Consider the following 25,801-nt stretch of genomic DNA (forward strand, 5'->3'; position numbering starts at 1 on the left):
CGGAATCTGAAGTTTCCTGGGTTTGCTTGCTGATGGTTGGGAATCTCCTGTTAAAGACCTGTTGATTCTCTTGGTACTTAAAGCTAAAAGCTTTAATAAATCTTCTATTAGATGTGGTTTTGATTTCAGGACACACATTCATATGGATCCCATATATAATAAATGGAAGCATGTTATGGATTCCCTGCTACTTTCATTGAACCAGGTAGTTAGAATTGATTTGGGATGGAAAAGGAGGAAAAGACCAGCTGTAAGCAAATTGATGGAGGGTATTTCAGTCCACCCCTGCCGATTATTTCTAATTGAAGCTGTCTGAGCCAGTCTTAATACAATTTAGTTATCGCCAGCCAGAAGGATTTTATTTATGGAACGGGGCCTGTTGGAACTTCCTCCGACCCCGGAGAAGCTGTGAATGGGAGAGCTGATCAAGCAGGCATGCCTGGCTAGCGTATGCATTTCTTTAATAAGGCAGGGATTGATGTCTTTTGCAGTTCAGGGGTTAGGTAAACAGCAGTCCCTCGGTTCAAGGCTCTCCATGTTCAGTTGTTTGTTTATACGGATCTCAGAAGGTTAGGTTAGCCTTCTTGACATCCCAGGGGAGCTTTCCTGACCATGGTATAACCTTATCTGCTTCAAAGTTGCTCAGGAGGTGTCGCATCCCTTTTTGGGAAAGGTACCGGCTGAGTGGAGTGTCTGCAGCTTGTACCTAGTCTCTAGGAAAGGTGGATGTAATCAGAGTGGTTGGAACACTGGGTCTGTCTTCAGTAACTCATCAATAATTTGCACATGTAGTGTATGTAACTACTGTGTTTCCATTTTCAGATTTGATATTTGCACACAAAGATGACTAGAAGATATAACTTAAGCTCTTGCTGAATTGCAGTTTTGAAAAATTGGTGACATGACTAATTTCACCAGAACTTTGAGGTTAAGTCTTACTAATTTGTGCTTCTATTGACTTTGCAGTGGTAGTCCATTAAATTGAATAGGATAAATCCTGAGTAAATAAGTAGGCATGTTAATAATTTGTGTTTAAAAATTAGTGATGGTTACATGTTGAACAATACAGTGAGTGACAGCATGCATCTCATGAGATTCATTTCTATGGCTATCGTATCCCAGTCTTCATCTTCCACAGAGGCTGGTGATGGTCGCATGAGAAGTGAGAAAAGAATGGTGCAAATTCATCTGGGTCTTGTTGCAATATAGTTCTGATGAGTGGAGTTGTTCTGGAATTTGAGGATGACTTTGCTCAGGGTTAGAAGTGTGCTTTATCACGCGTGCGACTGGCTGCTTTTAGAATGTTGACATGTTATGAAGTTGGCTTAAATCCCAGAATTTGTTGAATTAGTTTTTGCTGATTTGATGTCTGGCAATTCGTACTTCATTTTTCTGCAGCACCCCCAGTCTGTATCCATGCAGACCCAAACAGACATTAATAAACTAGCCGCACACCTACATCATGGCTTGTGAAATATCCTTGCATACAGAGGGGGGAAACTGAGGCACAAGTATGGGCTGTGAATTGCCACTGGACGTTTCTGAGAGCTAAGATCTGTACTGACCATTCCTGTCTTGTAACCCCCAGCATCATGCTGCTTGACCTGCAACGTCATAGTTTTCTTGGGATAGGTTTGTGCCACTCCTAGAGCTTTTCAGGAAACCTGAACTTTGTCCAGTGGTCTCAAATAGGATGGTGCAATTAAAGTGTCCTGTCCTGTAAAAAATCCATATGGGTGGCATCCCAGCTGAAAGGTGAGGTGTTCCGAGTTGGGAGGGGGAGGCCGCTTCCATGCTGGCTGAGGTTTCACTGTGCCAAAATATGAACATCTTGTCGCTTTTAAATAATGTGTGGGGTCGAACTTAAATGTTGGGGTTTGTATTTAATCAGTATTAATATGATAACAGGAATGTGATAACTGAAGCAAACACAAAGAGATTATCTTCTTAGCCAAATGCATCCATTAGCTAGGAAATATAGGTTTCTATTAAATGAAGCAGACAGATGGGCTATTGGAGGTGACTGAGAACAGGAGGGGGAGGGGGCTAAGAGGTGAAAGTTGAGGTTTAGAAAATCTCTATAAAAATAAAAACAAACCATCCATCTTGATGGTTGGCGTTTTACCCTCCCGTTGCACTTTAGGGATGGTGCTCCGATTCCTATCGAGAGCCTTATGCTGAAACTTAATCTAACAGAGCACTTACTCCTGCCAAACTCTGGCTCAGCAACTGCTCCGCTCCTCCAGAAGGAAGTGGCCAACAAGGCTTCGAATACAGGACGGTGTTGTGCCATCTTCAGGAAAGTTGCTGCTTTGAGATCCCGGGGGAAGGCAGATTGGATCTTGTCCCTCTAGTCTTTTTTTTTTTTTCCTTTTTGGTAGAGAAGCGTGTTGGGGAAACAAAATCATGTTACAGCATTTCAGAGCAGTTGTAAAATAAATTATTCATCTATGTGTGTGTATGTATGTATACGAATCCCTATCTAATAACTGTTGCAACAATGTTTATAGCCAATGTTTGAAACAAAGGTTATAATAGTATAAATAATTTTAGATAATGCAGATAACAAGAAGAAAATAACATAATTAAAAGAATTTTACAAGATGGACAATTCACTAAGATAGATGGAGTAACACAATACATTAAAAAAAAAAAATCTGTAACAGCACAAACATGACACTGGTGACAGGAAACATCTGTCTTGCCAGCCATCCCTGGACTGGCCACAGCCTCACATCTCCACCGCCAGCCTGGGGAGTCATGTGCGCTCCATTGCACGAGTGAGTGTCAGACCCTCAGCCTTAAAGTGGGTGGCTCTGTTTTGCCCCAAGGTTAGACTGTTTTTGTTTGGGAGTTTTGTGTTGGTTTTAACTCCTTTAATTTCTTTTTCAAGAAAAACGTATATAGAGCCACATAGGATGGCGCTGCCTAGGAAGAGTGGAATGACTGTCAACAAATTAAAGTTCATTTTTCTGAAAGTTGTTCCTAATAGTCGGACCTGATTATCGTGGAAACAATTCTGCATGTGAGCGGTGAGAGTCTGGTTGGTTGCAAACAGTTTTTTGTTGGTCACTGGCTCTTATCTTCCATCCCTTTTTGATTTTGCTGCCTGTGATTATTCCCCCGCTGGATTTTGAGGAAGGTGCCAAGCTTCCTTTGGCCGAGCTTTGTGTGGAGTTTTAGATTTTGTGATGGTGGGGAGATAGCAAAGGAAAAAAAATGTGTGGCAGGAGGGAGAAGCAGCATCCCTTTTCTGTCTGGCGTTTTCAGGCTTCACACAGAGTTTCATAAATGAATTTTATGTTCTTTTAGGTAAATTCACTGTCTTTGTCTGCATTACTTCAGCTTGATTTTCTGCTTAAGCCTTAAATGTTAACAAAAATGGGACGTGTGGAAGTCCAAAGTGGACTTTTTCTTGTCCCTTTACACTTGGCCCGCTGTCTATCTCTGTAAGCTAGTGCCAAATTAAGTGACCAGTTCATTTGAGGAGCACAAACCATATGTTCTTATGACCTCTGGATCCAAGATGCTTTTGGAAATATGAACTTTAAAACCAGATTGGTTTTGTATTTCCCCATGGTGTCGCTTATTTATACATACTGATTCCTTCCCCTTCCCCAACAGGTGATAGCTAACAGGGAGGAGGAAAAGATCTCGGAGCAAATGGGTAGAGGCAGGTGATGGCTTAGAGATGCCCGTCTCCTGCGGTAGCGGAGGGAAGGCTGTGGCAGGACCCCATTCCCTGGAAGCAGTGGGAGAGACGGGGAGGCATGTGTGCTCTGCTAGCTTCATGAGGGGGTGCAGGAGGCGTGGAGCCATTTTTCAGGCTGCCCTGTCACTCCCGCTTGGGAACCTGACACGTGGGCCCGCTTTCTTGCATGTGTTGTTTTTTAGGAGGGAGGGAGGTGACTGAGTGGCTAGCCCCTTGACAGGGCAGTTTTAAAACATTCATAAAACTTTTATTGGGCTGCCACCCTTAGAGATAAATATTTTCTGGGTTTATGGGCTTATTTTAAGGACTGAAGCTTAATAGCAGCTTTGTAGCCCTATCTGTCCCCAAAATAGCCTTTTGGCAAACCCCATCTCTGGAGACTGCCATGCTTTTCTAGGTCTTTGGAGTTTCTTCATCGCTAAGTTATTACCCTTTTGCCTTCTTCCAGCTTTGTATGACTAAATGGGACCAACTGTTAAACGAGTCTTTCCCCTTCCCCCAGCCTTGCTGAGAGCTGAAAGCTGATCCAGTGTACCGTATTTGGTCATCATGAAAGGAGAAAGATTGCAGTAGTTATAAATTAATTTCCTTTATTAAATTGGGTTTGTTAGACCTGTTTTATTTGTGTCTTAATTATCAATCTTTTCTTAATGCCGCATGTGATTTTAAGATGGTACAGGCTGGTGGCATTTCAGACATGTACTGGCACTTTTCAGGCGCTTTCTCAATGTGCTTCCACAAATATAAAAGCTTTACAGCGCGTCTCAGCAGTAAGTGGGGAAACCAGTGGGCTCGCAGCCAAGGCTATACAAAGGAATGCTGTATGTAGTGCTCAGAGGAAGATGGAGCTGCAGTTTGAACATCCACGCTATTTGATTTCACTGCGTTGTGTCCAAAGAGGTTTCCTGAATTTCAGCATGGGCTTTTGCTCAACGCTGACCCAAGACAACATGTGTGTTTTGGCTGCTCTTGGGAGAGCCGTGTAGGATCCCTGTGTGTTCCAGGTCCTGAAAAGTAAATGTTTTTAGCACTTCAAACACTACTCCATGTTACTGGCTGTTTGTATCCCAGTGCAGTTGCTGATCTCCCCTCTTTTCTTACCAGACACAGTTGTAGTATCTAGAAGGAAAGCGTACTATTTCTTTTTTTCATTTGCTCAGCTGTATATTATGACACTACTTTCAATCACTGACTTCCTGAACAGCAAATTTTTGATATACAGGATTGTATATGGCATCCTTTGTCTCATCCCAAGTTTTTGTTTGGTTTTTTTGTGGGGGTGGGGGGCGTGCTTTTCCTGTGCAGTGCACAGAGTGCAGGAACCCCTTTTCCAGTATGTGTGAGTGCTGTTCCCACAGAGATACTCAGAAAAGTGCGTGGGGTAGGACACAACTTAAAGGTTGGATTCAGAGGTTCTTGTGAAAGACTAGACTGTTGAAGTGACTAAGATAAAATAGGAGCTTCAGGACAACAGAAGAAACTAAAATAAACTTTAACTCCCTTAACAGGGTTGCTTGGTCCTAACAGATTTTGAAAACAACCAACCCCACTTGCTTTATTTTGGGTGAGGCTGACAAATCTTATATAGTCAGGGAACTCCCTTCTCCAGACCAGTCACAGTTCAGTAATACATTTGCTGGTTTGTTTTTTTTTCCTAAAAATAGAAATATCTATTTTAGTACAAAACAATACCCTGAGACTTTTGTTTCTATATTTCCATGACTTCTGTTTTTTATGTCAGCACATCTTGGGACTTGTCCTAAAAAGGGAGCTGATATAATAATCATGGCTTTCTGGACATCTAGAGCCTCACTCCTCATAACCATCTAATTTGTTGCTTAGATGCTTTTGCAGGGCTGTGTTTCTGCAAATGTTACACTGATAATTAAAGAAAAAACATAGGAGTGACAAAAGTAATATATTCAATGTAAGAATGAATTCAAACAGCTTAGATGCTTAAGTAACTCACCACAATCTGCCTATCTTGGTACAAGGCAAAAAGGTTAAGGCATGTTTTTTTGCAGAAGACTGTTGAGCTCTGGCAATGTACGCATTATATGCAGAGTTCTTGTCTGGCATAATTCTGGGCAAAGCTGGACAGTTTGAATTCTTGTACATTCATATGTGAATTTTATTGCTATATTTATTACGTAAGTATGAGTATAACAGATAGTAATTGTTTCAAGTCCTTTTCCCTAACATTTTGTAGTGGTAGTCCTCCTGCTAGCGCCTGGATGTTTCACAAGCAGATGGAGTTTATCCTTTTCTACCCCAATGAAGGAAGGTATGACCTATGTTCCAAAGACATGGAGCAGAGATCTAGAGTGATTAAATAAGTTGCCAGCGTGTTTATGGCAGCGCAGTGAAGAGGACTCTAGTGTTTTTGTTTACCACTGGAGGTAAGACCATCTCCTGGAGCTTTTGCAGTGTGTTTGATTTTTAGGTTAGTTATCAGGTCAGCCAGTAGCCCGTTGTTATTAACTGTTGATAATTTTCTTTTTTAAATTTCTTGGTTTAGTGGTGTGTTTTGATCCATTGTGTTCATTCTCAGATGGAGATTAGTCTTCAGAAGAATGCTGGTGGTTACCTCATTTCTAAGACTTGTAAAACAGTCTGGAAAGGTAGCTGGAAATATACTTTCAGGAAATATCTCATATTAGATTGGGATATTCCTTGGATGAGCTTATAAGTCTCCTTCATTTCTAGCATCTTATAGTTGTAAGGACACAAAAAGATCAAGTTTTTAGCAAATACATCTTTTCTTTTTTCACTCTCTCCTTCTGGTACCTTCTGATGAACATCATGTAGTGACAAGACTTTCCCCATTTCAAAGCACTTGATACGCATCAGTGTTCCTGCCGCAGCAAGATAATGTAACTGGCAAAGTTCCACAAGCTGTTCTCCTTTGCCCTTAGTGACGCTCAATCTTTGGCTGTGTAAGGTGAGGGTACCTTATAGAACTGTACTAAGGAAGACGTTCTGTAGACTGTCCTTTCTTTCTAACTTTTAATGCAATGGCAGTAGCAGCTGTTGACTCATGCCATGTGCCATTTTATATTAATCCTTTTTTCAGTTAAGCTTTAAAGAAAAAAGAAAAGCAAGTGGCAAGATGTTTTCCTTGTGAACAATTTTGGAGAAAAATATTGGAATAATGAATATACGTATTCCAGAAATTCTTATAGACTCTTTCCCAAAATAACAGACAAAAGGTAGAAAATGTCTCTCTCAATCTACATTATAGAAGAAATGGATACAGATAGCTATTAATTACTTTCTTAATATACTGTGGGCCAAAAAATAGCCATAATGAGAGTGCAGGTACAGAAATTGGTAGTAGACATTCTTAATTTTCTAGAAAATATGAAGAATTTAGCTAGCTTTTTTTACCAGCAACCTTGGAAGACCCACAGCCTAGGCAAGCTGAGAGATACTCCTTGTTCTTATTTGACTTTTGAACTCTATAACTACGTTTTCTTTTGTTGTGGTTTAAATTTCACATTGATCAAAAGTTAATGCTTCTTAAGGATGTAATTTACCTTCAACATGATTCTTTTTGCTGGTGTACGGATGGATCAAGTACTGTGGTTCTGATGGGAAAATATGAACTGCAGACATGAGTTCATGCTCTGGAAGCAGAAATAGTGAAACAATGAACAAGTACGGCTTTAGGGGAAAAAATACACTTCTCAAGTCTTGTTGTAAAATAATTAGCCTTCTGTGGTAGGCATGGAGACCATAGAAAAAGGACAGGAGCTGCTCAGTTGCCTGTGATTTGACTTAAAGTTTATGACCTTGAATAATGTGCCTGCTCGACTGCACTTAACAAAAGCATATTTGATGAAATGTTAAACTCATGAATTACATCTCCACGAAAAGCCTTTTTTAAAATTTGTAAAATCAGAAATAAATCAAGATCTTCAGACCTCAGTGGAGTTGTTTAAACATGGAATTAGAAGGAACAGGCTGTTTCATCAACAACACTTTGTGAACTTCATAAATATTATGTAGCTTTTCTTCAGATTAAAAAAGGGCTCTGTATTTCAAGGTATTGTATAAAGAATTGCAGCATTATTAGCCCCATTTTGTAAGTGATGACAGAGATGAAATAATACTGTGAACTGATAGAAGCCAAACCAGCAAAACTGCCTAGGCCTGGGTTTCTTAATTTCCAATCCAAATGTCTGTCCATTAGGGCTATAATAACTTGAGAGCAAGTTGTATTATAGTTTGGGGGTTTCTGTAAGGTAGTACTTGTTCCTCTGTTTTCCTTGGTATGAGCAAGAGTTATTGGTTCAATTGTATTCTCATTTCAACCATTGAATGTCTAGAGTTACTTACAAAACAGGTAGAATCCAGTTTACTTATGAGAGAATAAATGTGCTGTCCCTGCTACACGCAGCAGCAAGCGCTGGTATCCCTTGCATAGAGCTGTAAGCCTGGAGGCGTTCATGGCATTGGAGAGCCTATTCTTCTCTCTTTTATTGCTTGGTGAGTTTTGTTTTATTTGTCTGCTTTAGTAATACATTGGAATTATTATTATTTATTATTTTGTTGAGTTTTTTTATAAAGTAGTTGGAGTACTACTGTGCTGAAACAAAAATAGGAAGTGTTTCCTTTGACTGTTGCACTAGATGTCATGATTACTGTATAACAATGAAAGTACAATTTTTGTTTTCTTGGAGGGCTTTTACCCTTATTTTTCACCTTTTAGGGGATCAGATAGGATGCTAATGCAATGTATAAAACATTTCAGTTGAAAACTGGAAATTTCCCTGGAAAGCTGGATAGGTTTTTACATCACAGGAAAGTTTCAAATGCACAATGGCTCTGAACATTAACTTTTCACTTTATGTCCCTGGAACTTTTGAAGAGAGACTTGCATTTCTTGGCATTGGTCAAGTAGTCTGGTCTTCATAGACTTGCTGTCTGTAGTGTCTTTGTGCTAAGTGTTCCCCCTGGGGCACCATCTTATGTTTTAATTTGCAGTTTCAGTTGCTGCTGTATGGGCTCTTCTGTTAAATAACTTTTATTTTCTATGCCATTATGCCTATGTACTTTACTTGATTTGTGTTGCATACAAAGTGTTTTCCCTCTGTTGTGTTTGGAACTGCTTTGTAATAGAGTACTGTTGTGTAATTCTGACTGAAAGTTACAACTTTATCAACAAACACAAAGTGCTTGTGCTGTTTGAAAATCTGTGTTTTCCACTCATCATGAACTATTTATCCATTATGTGTGCTGGTTTTTGTCATTAAAATATAACAAACCACTATTTCATACATGCTACACGTTAGGAATTATTAAAGATTCACTGGTATGTAGAGCACTTACTGCTGTGAACACAAGTGAAGAGCTTCTGTAAACAATTGATTCAAGATTTCAAAATAACACAAGTGCTGAGAAAACTATTGCACTCTATACTGTCACATTTCGGTGGATTAATGAGTCGCTGTTTGTTATCTCAGTGATAGTGACTCTCTGAACGCTCAAACCCCATCACAGATGTGCTATAAATTCATAACCTTAGATCTCTCTTTAAATCCTAGTGAAGATGTTCTGTTGTGCATGTGATGTGCTGAGGAGTATATTCGCAGTTATTGAAGCTCAGCTGATAGGCACTAATATGCTTCTGTGTCTAAGCTGTAAAATAACAAATGGTTGAAAAATATCCTTTGTGCCAAGATCAGGGATTTCTGCCTGCAATTGTAGAGTGCTTTAGAGCAATTCAAGAAAATATTCAGATGTTGGCTGGAGAATACGTTAATTCTTCTGAGTTCTGACTGTTCCACCAGTCTGTGACTATACTTTTGTCACTGGTGCTCATAAACTTAGTGTGCTCAGAGGTTCCCAGACTCCTTGTGCTATCTAATCTTCCTGTCCCTCTTACTTCACCCCTGCTTCACTTACATTTTTAGCTTGCTGCGTCTGTGATGAAAAACACTATAAATGTGACGATAATTCTTTGGCCGTTGTATCCTTTACTTAGGTGTACTTGTGGTAGGCATGTTAGTGACATTAATGTGGCCAAGCTTGCAGATTTGGTGGTTGTACTTTCTATGAAGCATGTTGAATCTTTCCTATTCTATCTAAATAAAGTAGTATTGCAATTAACAAATTCTTTCATTAATGTGTCCTTTTGAAATTATGCCAAAAAAATTCCAGAAGCTTACTGAATTTTGAAATGCAGACTGGTCATGTTTGGCTTGGGAAGGCTGAATGCTCATGCAGTGCACATCACTCCGATGTATACTGGATAATGTTATGGTATTTAAAAATATGCAATATGTTCTGTGTGCAAAACCATACACATAAACACTCACACACTGTGTATATTGTGGCTGCACATCTTCAGCTTGTGTGGTATGATGTACATGCTCCTGTGCACGCCCACACACTAAACCTTTGCAGGTCAAAAAGTGAGGATAAACTTTTGAACCCAGCTGCTTCCAAATTAAGTACATGTGCAGGGACCACCAGAGCTGGGGTTACCATATTCCAGAAAAGTGCTGGACACTGACACCCACATATTGTACTGCAGGAGACTTCTTGTTCTTCCCTTAGAGTCTGAAGGATGATGCCTTGAAAACACGCTGTCCTCTTTGCCCTTTCGCTGTCACCAGAAAGGACAGGCAGCAGTTTGGTGACTTCTTCCTTCGTTATGGAAATGGGACTGACACAGTAATCAGGATGCTACATATGGAGCTTTTTAAATTACTGCTCTTCAGTCTTTTGTTAGCTTTCATTATTCCTGAAGATTTTTTCAAGTCATAAAAATGACATTTTTAATATGCAGAATTAAAAAAAGGCAATATGAAGAATACGTTTTTGTCAATAAGCTTTTACCTTTTAAACCAGTTATCTTAGTTTCTGCTCTAGGTATTTTAATTGAAGATTAACTACTGTTAAAGAGTATACAAATTTAGGTAGTATATATTTGGAGTAGTAAAATAGGACTTGAATAAAAGGTGGGAACAGAGTGGCCTGTCCATTATAATTTCAGATTGCAGAGCACAAACTAACCTTCATTAGAAGTTAGCACAGCTGACTGAGAGGTTCTTCTAATGTTAAGGCTATTTTTATGTTACTTGTTCCAGTGAAATTCACTAAAAGTATATTTGGAGTTTCAGATGAGACCTGCTCAACTTGCCTGTTTGGTTTATTTCCGCTGTCTTTTTTAATAAAAAGTTCTTAGCTCAAAGCTGATGCATGTAAACATGAAACAAAATCCTAAAAGTAATTGCTATATACTTCTCACTTCTGAGTTGCTGCAGAAATGGTCTTGGTGAACTCCTTGCTGAGTATCTTTTTGTCCAATACAGGAAATAAGACTGGTTCATTCCTGTCTTATTTATCAAATATCAAAATTATCAAACTGATAATTTTTCTTGCACCTAGAGCAGAACTCGAGTACCACATGGGTTGTCTTAAGTATGTGCATTTAAGACATGGAAGCTGATTTTGTTTGAGAGGGAGGCAGCTGAAGATGCTGCTTCATTCTAACCACCCGCATGTCTCTTGGGCAAACTACCTGGTTTCCTTCCAAAGAGTTGGGCTCTCTTATCTTCCCCATAGTATCCCATATTTCTTCCAAAGGATAAAAGGATAGCTGTCCTGAGGAAAATCTTGCTAAGACTTATTGTTTAAACCTATTTGGAAGGGGAGCACATCTGGTAGATTTTGTGAAGACTCAGATTTTTCTTTCTTCTCAGAGTTTTTACTAGAGCTTGAATTTTAGCAGCGTAAGTATTAACGTAAACTTACTGATCCATAGCCTTGATGAACTGGGGGGGGGGGGGGGGGAACCAAACCCAAAAACAACAAACCCAAAACCAAACCAAAAAAAAAACCCACCCAACAAAAAACCCCAAAAACTTTTATGAACACTTTTATGAGTTCCCTCATCATCAATATGCAGGATGAGGGAATGCTGCTGCTTCCATTTTGATCTGTGAAGGCTGAAATAGCTTAACGAAGCAGGGGGGTGGGGTTGGCATGTTAACCCACACTGAGATGTGCTTCCTCACTGGGCTGCTCCCTCACGCGTTACCTGAGCGAGCTCTGCACTGTGCTGCTGTCTGCAGGGCATGTAGATCTTTAAAAGGAGAATGTGACTTAATATTGTGGTGTGCTGCAGACCTCCTCCTCTGGTGTCTGCTGGTAAGGAAGGAACCTGGATGAGATAGGACCTCAGGGCTGACTTAACATGGTATAATAGTCGCTATGTTGCTATCTTTGCACAGGCAAAATGGTTATCGGCTAGGGCTGTGACTTTATCCATGATGCTTTCCCAGTCCTTCCCTTTTCTTGGAATTTTTTTGATTGTTCTTATTGTTTTCTCCCTCTGTGTAAGGAGGGAGGGTTTGAACCACAGATTTGCCATGATTCTGCTGGAAAATCATTAACAGCTGTTGGAATTGTAAATGGCTTCTTGGTTGTCGTCATGGAACCTGCAGTTGATCAGCTCTGCCCTGAGCAGTAAGTGGAGACATCAGGACCACTGAGGCTAACTAGAGAGTAAGGGTGGAGGGAATTAAAACCCTGAGGCAGGGATCTAAATGGAGAACACAGGCACAGATGGGTATTGGAAGGGACACTCTGTTTCCTTTTATTGGATGTCTTTTTAGATGCTGTGAAGTGCAAAGATGACTGGAGCAGTATCGTAGTGGGAGCAATGGGAGCTAGGAGGAAGATGTAGAAGAGGTTTCAGAGAAAATGTAATTTGAGTGTGAAATTGTCTTATCTTTTATTCCTCCCCTTCAAAAATCCAGTATTCTAGCAAAACTTAGCGGGCAAAAGATATTCCATGCTTTGGTAGGGTCACTCACAAGTAATTTATGTTGATAGGCTAAACTATGTTCCTGTGTTGTCTTTGAGTAAGTTAGGATATCATAAACATTGATATGTTAGTACAAGGCAGATGTTTAACAATTATTTGTTAAGAAAAATAAATCTTCAGATGTGAGAACTCCTACTCCTGAAATGGACTGTACTAGAACCCAAACTTAATGAAATCAACAGTCGTCACATAAGATGCTGCCTTTGTGGTTTTGGTAATGGGGCTAATTTATTTTTAACTTGTTTGTGTGTTTTGGTGGTCATATTACATCTTCTGTAATCTAATTTTCCTCTCCTTCAATGCTGCCTTTTACTGCACTCCCTAGAAACACCAAATTTATTTGTGGGGGTTGGATTTTTTGCAGCGCGAGTCAAAGTGAGTTGGTGTGTTGGAGATGTGCAGTGACTCTTCAATCCAGGTCATCGGTCCACAGAGATGGGTTGGCTGTCATAACACCCTGAAATACTAGTTGTGAACCTTTTCCCTTTCACTGTCGGATTTGGACCCAGACACTCAAACAGATTGGCATTGGTAGTGGGAATCTTCTAAGTTAGGTTGCTGTAATTCGTTCTCTTCTAGCCAGCCGCCTGGCATCAGGATGCTTGTTATTAATTTCTGCATCTGAGCCTTGTGAATTGCCTCCATCTTATTTCTAAACAATACCAGCACCTGGAAATTTCAGAAAGATGAAGAGAGTCTTTTTGGGGGATGGCTCAGGAAAGCTAATCTCCTTCAGCCTTAAATATGATCTGCTTCCCGTGGACTTGGACAGAGGCTGTACCTGCGTTTTCCGATACTTTACTTGACTAGGTTTTAGAACAGTCTGTGCCCCAGGAAGAGTGTAATGAGGAAGGAAACCCAGCCCTTGGGTGCTTGCCTAGAAAAATGGAAGTATTGCTGTGGGATGGATAGAGGTATTAAGTTATTAATGTGTGCTAGGTCTGTCTCACTGTATCTCTGCAACTTGTGCTACCTCATTTAAAGTCTGACTTAGTGTGCCTGCCCCTTTATAAACATATCACTGTTTGACTGTGTTCGACTTTGTCAGTGCTGCTGTTTATTTCGAGCACAAGTACTGTAAAGTAATTATTAGAAAACATTAACTTTGGATTCAAAGGTTTATTTCTGGCCTTTGTGATTACTGAGAAAAAGCATGAAAAGATTGAACTGAAAGTCTTGATATCGAGAAGGGGAATATAAATAAGTTATGCCTTTAATGCTTATATTAATTTTAAATGTTTTTCCTGGGAAGGTGAGCTGATGACTTTGCATTTTTTAAATTAATGATATTGGAACAGCTTACAGGAAGAGTCCCATTCTGCAAATCTTTCCCCCCTTTCCCAATTTCCAAAATCACTGGCTAATTTATTTCTATGAGAACTTTTAAAAATAACAGTAGTTAAATAATACAAAGAGAATCAGTTAAGGCTCAATAGTATTCAATTAGCATGTGCTGAATGGGGAAAAGCCTAGTGTCTTAATTAAAAGAAATGCAGGAAACTTAGTTACTGCAAAGTGTTTTTTCACTGCTAGAGGACTTGTGGGTGACTAAGAGATGTATAGACTTGAGTTTTTTATTTTTTAAATAAAAAACAGATACATGTCTTCATCCTTTGCTGGCTTGTTGACTCAATTTACTTGGATGGAATTTTTCAACATTTAAAACAAATTAAAATTCATGAATCATTTCTGCTTAAAGGCACAAGCTTTCATAGATACAACAGTTAAGACTTCTAACTGGTTACACACACAAATACTGTTTTGGATATGGCATGGGGGTTGGAACTAGATGATCTTTAAGGTCCCTTCCAGCCCAAACCATTCTATGGTTCTATGATATGTAAGTTTTGTACTTGCTCTCTTAAAAAAATGCAGATGAAAGTTTTAGTAGGTGAGATACAGTAGGCGTTACCTGTTCTAAGACAATTACTGTGCTTGAATAACTGTCCGTTTTAGTATTGCTTTGTCTGTCTGTACTGTTTCCTGCAAAAGCAGCAATTAGTTTGTAGGACAGATGTGAAGAAAACATGATACCATGGCAGAGGGCAACAACATGGTTTGTAGAGCTGTTTTGTGCCACCTTTGACACAATCTGCAATTTCTTGGTACTTGTTGAGAGAGATTTTTCAGTTTTGCTGTAGTGATCCATATATACTTGTAAACTCTTAAGTTTTGATGCTTCTGCGCTTGTATGGTGTGACCCTGTTCAGGAGGGGGAGGTGTCATTTTACCCAGTGTGCGTGCGTATTAGATTAAGATCAGCATTGTTTTACTCTATGGTAAATACAGCATGTGAATTTTTTAAAATTGTTTTAATTATTGTGGCCAGTTGATTGCTAGTACAGCTAAGCGAGCTTTTTCACAAGCATTTTGTAAATGTGGCAGGCTTTATCATGAGTTTTTAATTTGAGCTTTCCTGGAATTTGCTTAAAAATGTGACTCGGTAAAGGTAGGTGAGCAGTCAGTGGATGTTGACAGAAAATAACAATCATTCCAGATGAAAATGTACATTCTTTTTCAAATACATTATTTCAAGGATATTTCCAATTTTGAATTTGATATAGTTCAAGATTCGTTTAGGAAGCTCGTTTCTCTGCTGCTGTAATACCCATGCACCCAGTCACTGTAGCACAGCTCTAGGCACTGTGTTGGTGTCCGTAAAAGAAGTGCCAGCCGTGGCTTGCTTGTTTCTTCTCTGGACTTTCTTTGCAGAGGAAAAGGAGGAGAAAGGTGAGGTGTTTGTAGCTATACATGTGCACATGCATATGTATTGCTGAGAACTAAAGAAGTTGCATTGGAATGTAAAATTGTTTAAAAAAAAAAAGTAAAATAGTAGACAAATTAGGAAGCAAAGCAAGAATATGCTCTTTTGGATGTTCCTTGCTAAGGCTGATTTGTACCATAATGGACTTTCACTGAAAGCTGTGTTCATTTTTTTTTGCAGAGGGGATTTTTAAGAACACTGGAATCACTGAGAGTGAGTTTTGTTATATGGGCCAAATAATTAAGTGTTTGAAGCTTAACCAGACTGAGCATCCTGTAACTATAGCTGGAAAACATACAGTGCCTGCAAAAACCAACCCATCCAGTCTTGTCCCTCGGGTGGCCTCTTCTGTACTTTTTATTACATGACCATTACATTGTCATGCAGCCTGCCTCCCATTTGACTGAGATCTACCTGTGAATGGCGTTTCAATGTGGGAACCTCACCCAGGAACACATGCCCCATGATGCTGCTGCATCTGTGGGTGTTTGCATGCTCCATTACAATCTTCACCAATTTCAGTGTGTGCTGTTGGTCTTGGCAGACTGTGAAAGACATTGGGAGGGAAATACACTGTGGAACTGTCAACTTGAAGAGTCATTTTAGGGAAGAAGTATATGAATAATAAAGGAGGAAGAACTGGCAAACATTTGAATTTGTCTTGGTAAAACAAAATTATATAAATTTCCAGCATTCTTTTTTTGTAGAAAGCCATAGAGAAGGAATTTATAGGTTATTAAAAGACTGAAAACTTCATAGTAACCTAGCATTGTCATACTGTTTATTCTCCTCCACCTCCCACAACATTTTATTTCCCTTGTAATAATTAGTTTGAACTTTCATCTATTTCTGTGGATCAAGTAATTTTCATACAACTTCACGATTTTTTATATGCTTTAAATCTTTCTTCTAAATAATGTTTTTTTATAACAAAAAAAAGCCATGAATACATTATAATTTCAATTTTCATGGTGTGTGAAAGATTTCTGCACTAGGTCTTTATTGTTTTTGAAGAATTCATCACCCTAGTTAAGAAGCTTAATATAAATTAAAGAAGGTATTAAGGAACATTAAGACATCAATGTGGAGCGTTCTTTTCCTTTCGATTGCTCCAAATGCAAACAAGTTGAATAAAATGCAATCAAAGAGCCTGTTTGGAGAACATTGAGTGGCTTTACAGCTGTGCTGTAGAGAACCTCTGGTAAGAGCATAATTCAAATAAAAAGGCCTTTCTTTCCTCCTCCTAATTCTCTTTGTTGTGGTGACAACAGAGTACAAGCCCGATAAAAATTTAATCACCTTATCTTTTTAAAGCAAATTGCATATTTGTTTACACACAATATACATAACATAAAAAAGAAAAAGCTGCTATCCAATCCCCCTCCCCTTCTAATCGCATTAAAGGCCCTTGCCTAGAAGTTTAAAAAAAATTTAAATGTTTTATTCTTTATTCTGAAGTCCCATTGTTCAGGATTGCTTTATAAAGGCAGCCCAGGGGAAGATGAATATCGCCAAACTTAAACTCTGGACCAGCGCTGAGCAGCAGCTGCCCGGGTTACGTCAGCAGAGTTGGTCCGTCTTAACTGGCTTCTGTGGTGCCTACTCCACATCAAGAGTTGCGGGCAAGATGGGAGGATTACAGACAGGCCTGCGGATCTAGCACTTTGATTTGAAGCTGCTTTGTAATGAATTGCCTTTGATTCTGTGTCAGATCTGCTAACCTGAACTTTTTCCACATTGTATGCATTTCTGAAAGACTGCTGTAGGAGAGATTGTATATCGGTACTGTTTTTGTTGTTATTGCCTTTTCACTAGGCTGATGAAATTTCAGTCCCTTGTGTTGAATTCAAAATGTTTTCAGTTGTTTCTGCTCACCTTAGTGCACAAAGCATGAGCATTGTTGGTTTTGTTTATTTACTATTTTATAGGTATTGGAGTGCTGACAAAAATGCAATCAAAAGTATCTTCTGGCCTACTGCTGAGTGGCTCTGGGCTGGGAAGTCCCTCACCGGATATAAATTTAGTCCCAATGAGATATTCTACGGGTTTTAAAATTATGAAAGCTCCTATGCTCTAGTGGTTCCTTGATCTATTTTTACATACCTAACTGTACTCTTTGGGACATTTTTGTGACTTTGTTTGTCTTGATTTGAGGATTTAATCAGCAAGGACCACCTCAACAATAAAACTTGTGGAAAATCTGTCCCGTACAACAGTCGTCATAGACTCATCGTGTTGATGTCTGCATGTTTCTTTCCTTCTCTCCCTTCCTGAGAGAGTACTTCCTAGAGGTCCAGTGACAATAGTTGTGATTTTAAGACACTGTTCTGTCTTTGACTGTTTTGAATGGTCTTGGATATTTGACACTGACCTGCCTGTAATTTTTTCTATTGTTGAATTGTAACAAGAGCCTGTCTACATTCCCAGGCTTCCAACTACATTGCATATATTTGTATTAATAATTTGATGTCCTTATTAGTTCCATTATTTTTTCACAGTTGCTCCTGTTGTGCACTGGGCATTTTCCATGCACTCAGTTTTTGCTTCAGGGAGCTTGAAGAACGTGCAGCCTAAAAGCATAGCATCAGTATGAGAGTTGCCTCTCCCTGTAGGTATGCTGGGAGAATGAGTATAGCACTTAGGCATGATCTCAATGACTGCATGGACCTTGAGTGGCCATCAAGTGAAAACAGAATTTACGAATAATTGCTGGTATGATCTATCAGCTGGCATAATTTTGCGGCCTTGTTAATGTATTGAAAGCACATATATAGCCCATGCAGAAATTAATTTGAAATCCTTTCCTTTAGGCTAATGGGACAGTGTTGGATTTGAGGCCAAAAAGATTACCGTAGTGGTTGTCTTGTAGCTCTGCAAGTTGATCCGTTGTATTGTGTGTACACTTAATTTGTGTAGCCTAGACCTAGTAATTATGGTGCACTGGAGTTGCCCATGTAATCTGTATTAAAGCTAGTCTCTGGCATACAGAAACAAAAAAATTGTGTAGAGCATAAAAGTCATAGTTATGTTCCAGGAGTGCAAAATATAAAGTTGTCTTCTCTTTAGGAGAATTGTCCTAGGAGGGCTTAGCCAACAAATGGTTGTGGCACACAACATAACAGCAGCTGAAATATATGTTGGCCTGTAAGACAAGGTCAGGTTTGGTACTCTCAACCTATTCATACTGAAGTATGGCCAACTAGCCAAGAAATTAAGATCTCAAGTAGGTCACTTCATTTCAGAGCTGTTATTTAGGGGTGAAGAGTATGTTGGGTTAGGGTGCGTTTTGGAAAACCCACTGTGGGAACTGCAAATATCCTTCTAAAGTGTGTGTGGGCTTGTGTAGACTTACTTAAATAATGAGATGGTTGCAGAGCAATGGTATGATACGCAGTGGGGATTTGTCAAGTGCAGAAATCTGTCCTGCTACATGGCTTCAGATGATGGTGGTCCATTTGTATCTGGTGTTCGATTATTACATTTTATTTTTGCCAAAAAAAAAAAAGAAAAGGTTAAAATGTGGTTATATTATGTAATGAAAATTTGGGAAATAGGATAATATATCCTGATCATCTTGCTGGAAATTGAGAAGTATAAAACTGTGAATGAATGGCACACTCTCAATGCAATGCAGTATGTTGGGTGTCCTTGGTGTAGATGACAAGTTTAGGACTAAGAGAGGAGAGGGAAGGGGCAGGCAAGGCAGGTATAGGGAAGTATGGCATAGATAAGCATTCAGCAGCCGATAGATATGGTGTGGTACTGGAGTCTGTGCTTCATTTAGCAATACGAAAAATATCAGGCTGAAAATCAAGACGCTGACTTCATGCAGAGGGTATGGCAGACTAATTAAAGAAAAAAATGTGTACCAATTGAGCCTATAAAACTCTTCCTGACCTTGAGAAAACTCCCAGAGAGCTGTGAGAAACTCCAATCTGTCCCCTCTGAACTTTTTTGTGTTGTTGTTTAAATATAGTAACTGCTTTTTTAATTAAAAAGAAAAATTAGATGGCATTTCAAATTGTGTCCATGGTGCCTTGGGGACCTATTACAGTACAAATTACCCTATACTATTTAGTGAGGTCTTGTTTACTATTGTGTGAAGCGAGGGTTACCAGTGTAAGGATGTAGGACAAGAAGGGCCCTTCTTTGAAAGTCTGGCTCTGCACATGAAAGTGATGCCAGCAATTGGAAGCAATTTGGGGAATTGTTTGATTATATTAATTATGGCACCAGCAAACAGTGCTTGGGAAACAGTTTTGTTTTCTTGCATTCTTTCTTGATTGCTTACAGTAAAAGCCAAGATACAAAATGTGCCTGTAAGGACTGCCGGAGAGTGCAGTTCAAGCCATTGTGTAGAATTGGCACTGAGCTTGAAAGGGTTGTGTCCGGCTTGATGTGAGAGTTTTCCAAATACAGCTTCGGCCTGAACTTCACCTAGGTCAGCCTCTTGAATTAAAACAGCTTCTGTCTTCCTCATCAAGGAAGATTAGCTCTTTCCCTGCTAAGTAGGAGCCCATAATGAAATCCATGTTATTTCCAGTAGTACCACCTCTTATAATAATACCTTCCAGTCCAAAAACCTGTATAAACTTAACAAATTGAGACACAAGACTCAATTCAGTTCACCGCTGAACTGCAGCCTTCTCTGATGTGGTATGGGGCAACTGTTCCCCAATTTATGGGAAAATGTTTTAGTAGTTAAGGATTTCCAAACAGTCTACCAAGCTGAGACTGTGGGAATAACTCTGCTGATGCAGGCTGGCTGTCACAACAGTGTTTGGTCAGGACATGGGACAGTCTACTTCTGCTCAAAGTGGCTGTAAGATTTTTTTTTTTCTTGTATCTGTCATGCAACAATGAATTATGGAAATTTTGCGTAGATCCCAAGTACCACGCCAAGGCATTAGTGTAATTCTCATTTGGAAGGAAGGAGTCTACTTTCCGGTCTCCTTGGAGGTTGATTTCTCTCCCTGGCCAACTTCATGCTGTAGTCCTATTAATATTTACAAGCCAGGCAAGGTGGTAATAGCAGATCTTGTACCAGCCAGAAGAGAAGAATGAATCTACTCTGGAGTTTGAAACTCTAGCAGAATATTTGAGAGCTGACGAGATGTGGGAAAAGGTGGTGTGAACTCAAAATAGAATTACTGGAGAATTGTGAAGGGATTTACATAAGTAAAATTCATTGCCTGATCTGTGAAAGTAATTGAAGCTCAAATCCTGAGCTCCTGAGGGTAGCAAGGAAAGGAGTATCCCTTGTTTCTTGAGTGAATCTCTGGTCAATTATTACATGGACATTGTCTAGGTAATCATATTATACTTGTTCTCCTAGGTGTTCATCACCATGATGAGAGTAGCTTGGCTCCTGTAGGAGCACTGTACTTAAATCTTTTGGCTAGAAAGTTCGTAGGTGTTGACATACTGACCCTGATGTCAGGTAGAGAATTCCTACCTGATCCCAGGCTCTAGTTAGCTCAGGACACAGTTTTCATCCCTGTTCTTTCTGAAGCACCATATATTAATGACAGGCAGATGGGATGGGATGCCAAGTTAGATAGGACCAGCAGTCTCTAGATGACCAGTCATCCGGTCTACTAGATGTGGTGTGGCATATCTGATGTTCCTATTACAGTGTTTATGGGCAGAGCAACATAGTGCTTTTGTTCTTGGAAGGCTTACAAAGATGTCCTTTTTCCTGATCAGCTCAGGGCTTTTTTTTCTGGGATATTGAAGGAGAAAAATGACCACCTTAGCTTGACGAAAATCAAAAGGTAGGATTTTGGATATCTTTAGCAGAGGAGAAGAGAAGTAGAGTTGCTACCTAACAGCTTAATGTAAAGAGTTCAAGCAACAGGATGTTACTTTTTCTGTTATTCTTCTCCTTTCTGTCTGACTGTAGAGTTAACTGTAACAGGAGGGGCTGGGCAAATTGATCCTCTGATTTTGCGATGCTTCTGCTTTTTGTTTGAATCAAAACTTTAGCAATAATTGCATGAGCTTTTCATGGTTTTAGCGCACAGATTAACGATAACTTTTTTGTAGAACTGCTGACATGTTCTGGGACTAGGTGGAGAACAAGTGTGTGCTTGCTAGGGTATTCTGGAACTCTGAGAGCCACCACTTGTACCACTGATATTTCTCTTAATTTTGCTGGAAACCAGTGATAGTTTTATTCTTCTTGTTTTAAAGTTTATCAGAATCTGAAACAGATAAGAGTGCTGGTTTTGAACCTTGTACCCCTCTTTGAACTGGGTAAATATGGGGTTTTTTAAGTCTTGGATGAATATACATAGCTGTTGCAAGGAAAAAAAATCAAATTAGTTTATAACTGTGTTGTGCTGAAGTACGGGATTCTCGAGTACCACAGTATGGACAAAAAGTTTCTCTTTCCTTTCAATGGTCTGTCATCACAGTAAGCGGGAGGGGAGAGACTGGTCCTTGTCCGCTCTCAAGCGCAGCCCCTCTGCATCAGACTGTAGCACGGATGTCTCCATCTGGGGCTCGAATTATTTCTGATTTTCAGGTCAACCGGCTTTTGTACTCTCTGTTAGCAGGAGAGTTGATGCAGGCACACACTCCTTAACTGTGTAATTAGGGTTCAGGCTCTGAGGGTTCAATTTAAGGAAATCCTGAAATTGTGAAAACCAGCTGTTACGAATAATCCATTGTGAGTGAGGATTATCCCCAACCCTTTACCTCTTTCAAGTTTTGCTCTTTTTTCCTTCCCTCAGGAAGAAAGAAAAATGTCTGCCTGTCATATTAAAAGGTTACGTTTGCCTCGGATAAAAATTATTTCCGACATCAAATGTGCTATGCTAACTTGTTCTCTGATGTTCAGTCAATTTTTAACATCTAAATGTTGACAGGAAACAAGAAATTGCAGGTGGTTGAGTCTTCTACCTGCAGTGTTCAAAGGAAGTGAATAGGATATTTTGTTTACAGAAGGGAAGAACAAAGTTCAGTTTCCCACTGAAACTCTGCTCACAAATTCCTGAATGGAATGGGAGGTTTGGAGATAATATCAGCAGGTCAAGAATAGTCTAGGAATTTCTTAATATTGAGTGCAAAAAGGAGTATTTTCTATTCCAGTGAGAGCTACTGGTGTAGCCTCGATGTGCTTTTTTCTAACACGGTGGTAAGAAACCTGAGCCAGCACTTTCCCAGCACACCACGGCAAGTACCGTTGCAGGTAGCTGGTGTAATATGTTTCCTGATTTTTCTGTTGGTAGGATGAACTTTTAATTTTGACCTGAAAGCCAAGTTCTGATGAATCAGGAGACTTGAAATCTTTTAATACGATTTTTCTTTTTCCCCTGTTATGATTTTCAGTGTTGTAAGAAAACTATGTAATCATCCATGCTAATACCCTCATGTTCGGTGCTAGCTAGGATAGTTAGCAGTAGGCTTTTTTTTTTTACAAGTGTGCATATGAGAATGGAGTTGTTGAAGTTCAGCAAAATAAATTATTCTCCTTGACTGTGCTGGAGAGCATGCCCTGCACCTATATTATTACACCTGTTTTCAATGATAGGTTTATCAGTTGCTTAAAAATTACTCCTGTCTCTGGCTGGGCTACAAGGAGATCCTGTATTATCTTGCTTCTCATCTACAATGTGTTTAGCATTCAGTCTTTAAAATCTTCCATTCAAACACTTTTCATTAGCTTTGAAGGAGTCAGGACTATTCCTAAATATGGAAGAGATCTGTGGAAATAGGAAATAGAAATATGGAGATGGGAAATCTGAAAAATAAAGCTGGAAACAGAAAGAGAGATATAAAACTCCTGAAGGGCAGAATAGCAAGTGGAATTGGGAGTCAAGGAAGAAGGAGCTGGACTTTAGGAGAAAGAGCAGAGACCGTCCTTGGAGACCTTTTCAAGGAGCAGAAGACTAATAAGTAAACAAAAAGATGACAGAGGATGTTGATAAGGAATGACAATATTAAGCAAAGGAGGATGTGAAGTGGGGAAGTTATGTAAAAGGTAAAGTAGGATCCAAGCTTACTGGTAACAGTTGAAATAAAAATGTATATGGGGAAAAAGCACAGCAGTGCTTCTTCATCCTGCCGTTGGATTAGCAAAAGGAATTAGAAGAGGAGATATTCTATCAGCTTTCGTCCTCCTTCCAGCTGAAGTAGTAGTGGTAAAAACAAAGCAAAAGTAAACCATGCTAGTGTTATGGACACTTACATGGTTTATGTGTTTGTTGTGATTTGTGTACTGGCCGGCACTCCCCAGCAGTCTGGTATGGAGACTGTCCCCCGGGCCTGACGCAGCGACCACCGGCGTCAGCAGGGTGGTGTTTGTCACGAGGCTTTGCTGAGTCCCTGTTACAGGGAGGCCTGATTAGCATAAGGAGAAAATGAAGGATTAGAGAAACCCTAAAACTTGTGTAGATATGAGTATCTTCGGGGGAGAGGCAGATTGATTTCCTATATTTATACACAAGAAGGGGTCCAGAATTCTACAATGTGAAATTTCCATGTGAAGTTATTGAAATCTGCATGTTTCTATGCAAATTTCTTGCATGAGTAATTGTAAAACTTGAGGCTGCAATGCATTTAACTATGTAAGATACTGCAAATCACTAAGAAGCTAGCTTTTATTTGTGAAAACTGTGTAAAACATTGCATTCATCCTTTATTTTGTGTGTATGAAACTGTTCTTAGACTTGGAAAATATTTTTCCCGATGAGGTATTATTTTTCATTTGAATTTGAAAATTCACTTTTTTTGCATTTATAAATGGCTCAGTTTGGACTAAATCCTTGAGGCCATGCTGAGACAAAGGATATTATGTTAAGAGTCTGTATTCTTATTTGTTAATTATTAATAGTAGTTGAAACTAAAAGAAATGGATTAAACTATTTTACAACTAGATTTTCATATCTAACCTCAGTTAGTTGATGCTACAAGTATATTTTACATAAGACTTGTCTGGGCACTTCTTGTTACAGACATGGTTATGATGGGTGGGAATGAATTTGCTAAGCTTTCAGATATCTTATGTGCCTCTGAGGACTGCCCATTAATAATATTAATATATAGGTATTTTCCACTGTTGTATGCAAGGCATTTCTTAAAACTTCGAAGCTAAAGTCTTTTTTTAACACGTGGACCTTTTCAATTTAATCCATTAGCAACTTCACAAAATAAAGTAATTGTCCAACAGAGGAAGAAAAAAAATCTATTAACGTTTGCTACAAATCCGAGTAGTACAGGCAGCACTTAATTAATGGAACAGATTTCTCACTATGTATTCAAGCTAACATAGCTATTGTTCAGAAGAGATTAGACTCTTAATGTAAGTAAGTTAAACTAGACCTCCATCTAAAAATATCCGTCATTTCAGCTATTAAAGGTCTGATGTCTTCTTCGGTGACAGATATATTTCCCTTCATTTCCTTGGTTTTGTAAAATGTAAAGTATGCATTGTGTGTAACGCGAGAAATCTGCGGAGGTAGATGAAACCCCGATTGTGCCTCCCCGCCTGTCTCTCCCTGCCTGCTCCTTTGTGCTGCTCCCTATCACAGAGCCTCTTCAGCCCTTAGACCTCCTGGCACCAGAGCAGAAGAACAGAAAATGCCATTTGTTAGGGTATGATGCCAGCCACCTAATCTGTTTGCAGAATGAGGGCCATGGGATCTGATTAGGTAATTTAGATACCTTGTGAATTTAATAATACCTGAGCTGCCTTTGGCTGTGAGCCTGTCATTTCACTGGTAGGAACTACCACGTTCTTCCATTTCTTCTGTAAACTTCTTACCTGTAATACCTTATTTGAGTCCAAATAGGTGTTAAGGGCTGCAGGTGAGGTATATCTTTACTTCTCCATATGGCGAAGTTAGTGATAGGGTGGAGGAGGTGAGATTGCTCAGTTTTAAATACATTTTCCCCAGTACAGTTCCACATGCAGCGTATCCTTTTTTCTTGAAAACGAAATTTTTCAAACATGAAATTCGTTGTTTGAACACCTAAGATGATGTACCAGGTTTCAGATGTGTTGGGCCGTCCAAGTGCTCACTGATGTCACTGGCAGTTTTTGAAGCTCACTTTCTCCACAGTGGTTATTTCGTCCTCACGGCTGGGAGTTCCCCCACTTGCTGCTGCAGCCGGGCGCTGCTCCGGGGCGAGAGGCTGATCTGCCCGGGGGCATCACTGCCCGGCGGGCTGCGGACAAGGGTTTGCGGTAGCAGCCTAGGTGCCTTGCTTCAGATACCCACCAGGGAAAGTTTTGGCTGCAATTTTAACGCTGCATCTCCTCCCTTCCTCTCTCCTTTCCGCCAATTAGCATTTTTTGGAAATTAGAGTCTTGCAAAGCCTGCTAACATAAATAGAAGTGTTTTAGGATTTGTTTGCTTTAATTAATTTAAAGTGTGTCTTTCTGAAAGGATTTAGTTAAACATCTTTCTTAAACAGTAATGTGCCAGTAACAGCAATGTTAGTAATAGTGATAAGACCCAGAAAGGGAAACCAAGAAGAAAGCAAA

The 25,801-nt window shown here is 39.5% G+C and overlaps 1 protein-coding gene across 4 annotated transcripts in view; it reads left to right on the forward strand.

Moving 5' to 3' along the window:
- Positions 1–25,801, forward strand: part of EEFSEC (eukaryotic elongation factor, selenocysteine-tRNA specific) — a 129,590-nt gene that overhangs the window by 100,837 nt on the left and 2,952 nt on the right. Inside the window, exon 7 of one of the 4 annotated variants that reach the window (XM_050904649.1) lies at positions 15,493–15,525. The exons of 2 other annotated variants lie outside the window; for them this stretch is intronic. In XM_050904649.1, the coding sequence (XP_050760606.1) occupies positions 15,493–15,525 (33 nt within the window). Of the gene's footprint in view, positions 1–15,492; positions 15,526–16,770; positions 17,478–25,801 lie in introns of those variants that run through there. One more of the 4 variants, XM_050904651.1, reaches the window with a different exon arrangement.

Source organism: Gymnogyps californianus, chromosome 13 (assembly GCF_018139145.2).
Source record: "Gymnogyps californianus isolate 813 chromosome 13, ASM1813914v2, whole genome shotgun sequence".
Classification (NCBI taxonomy): domain Eukaryota; kingdom Metazoa; phylum Chordata; class Aves; order Accipitriformes; family Cathartidae; genus Gymnogyps; species Gymnogyps californianus.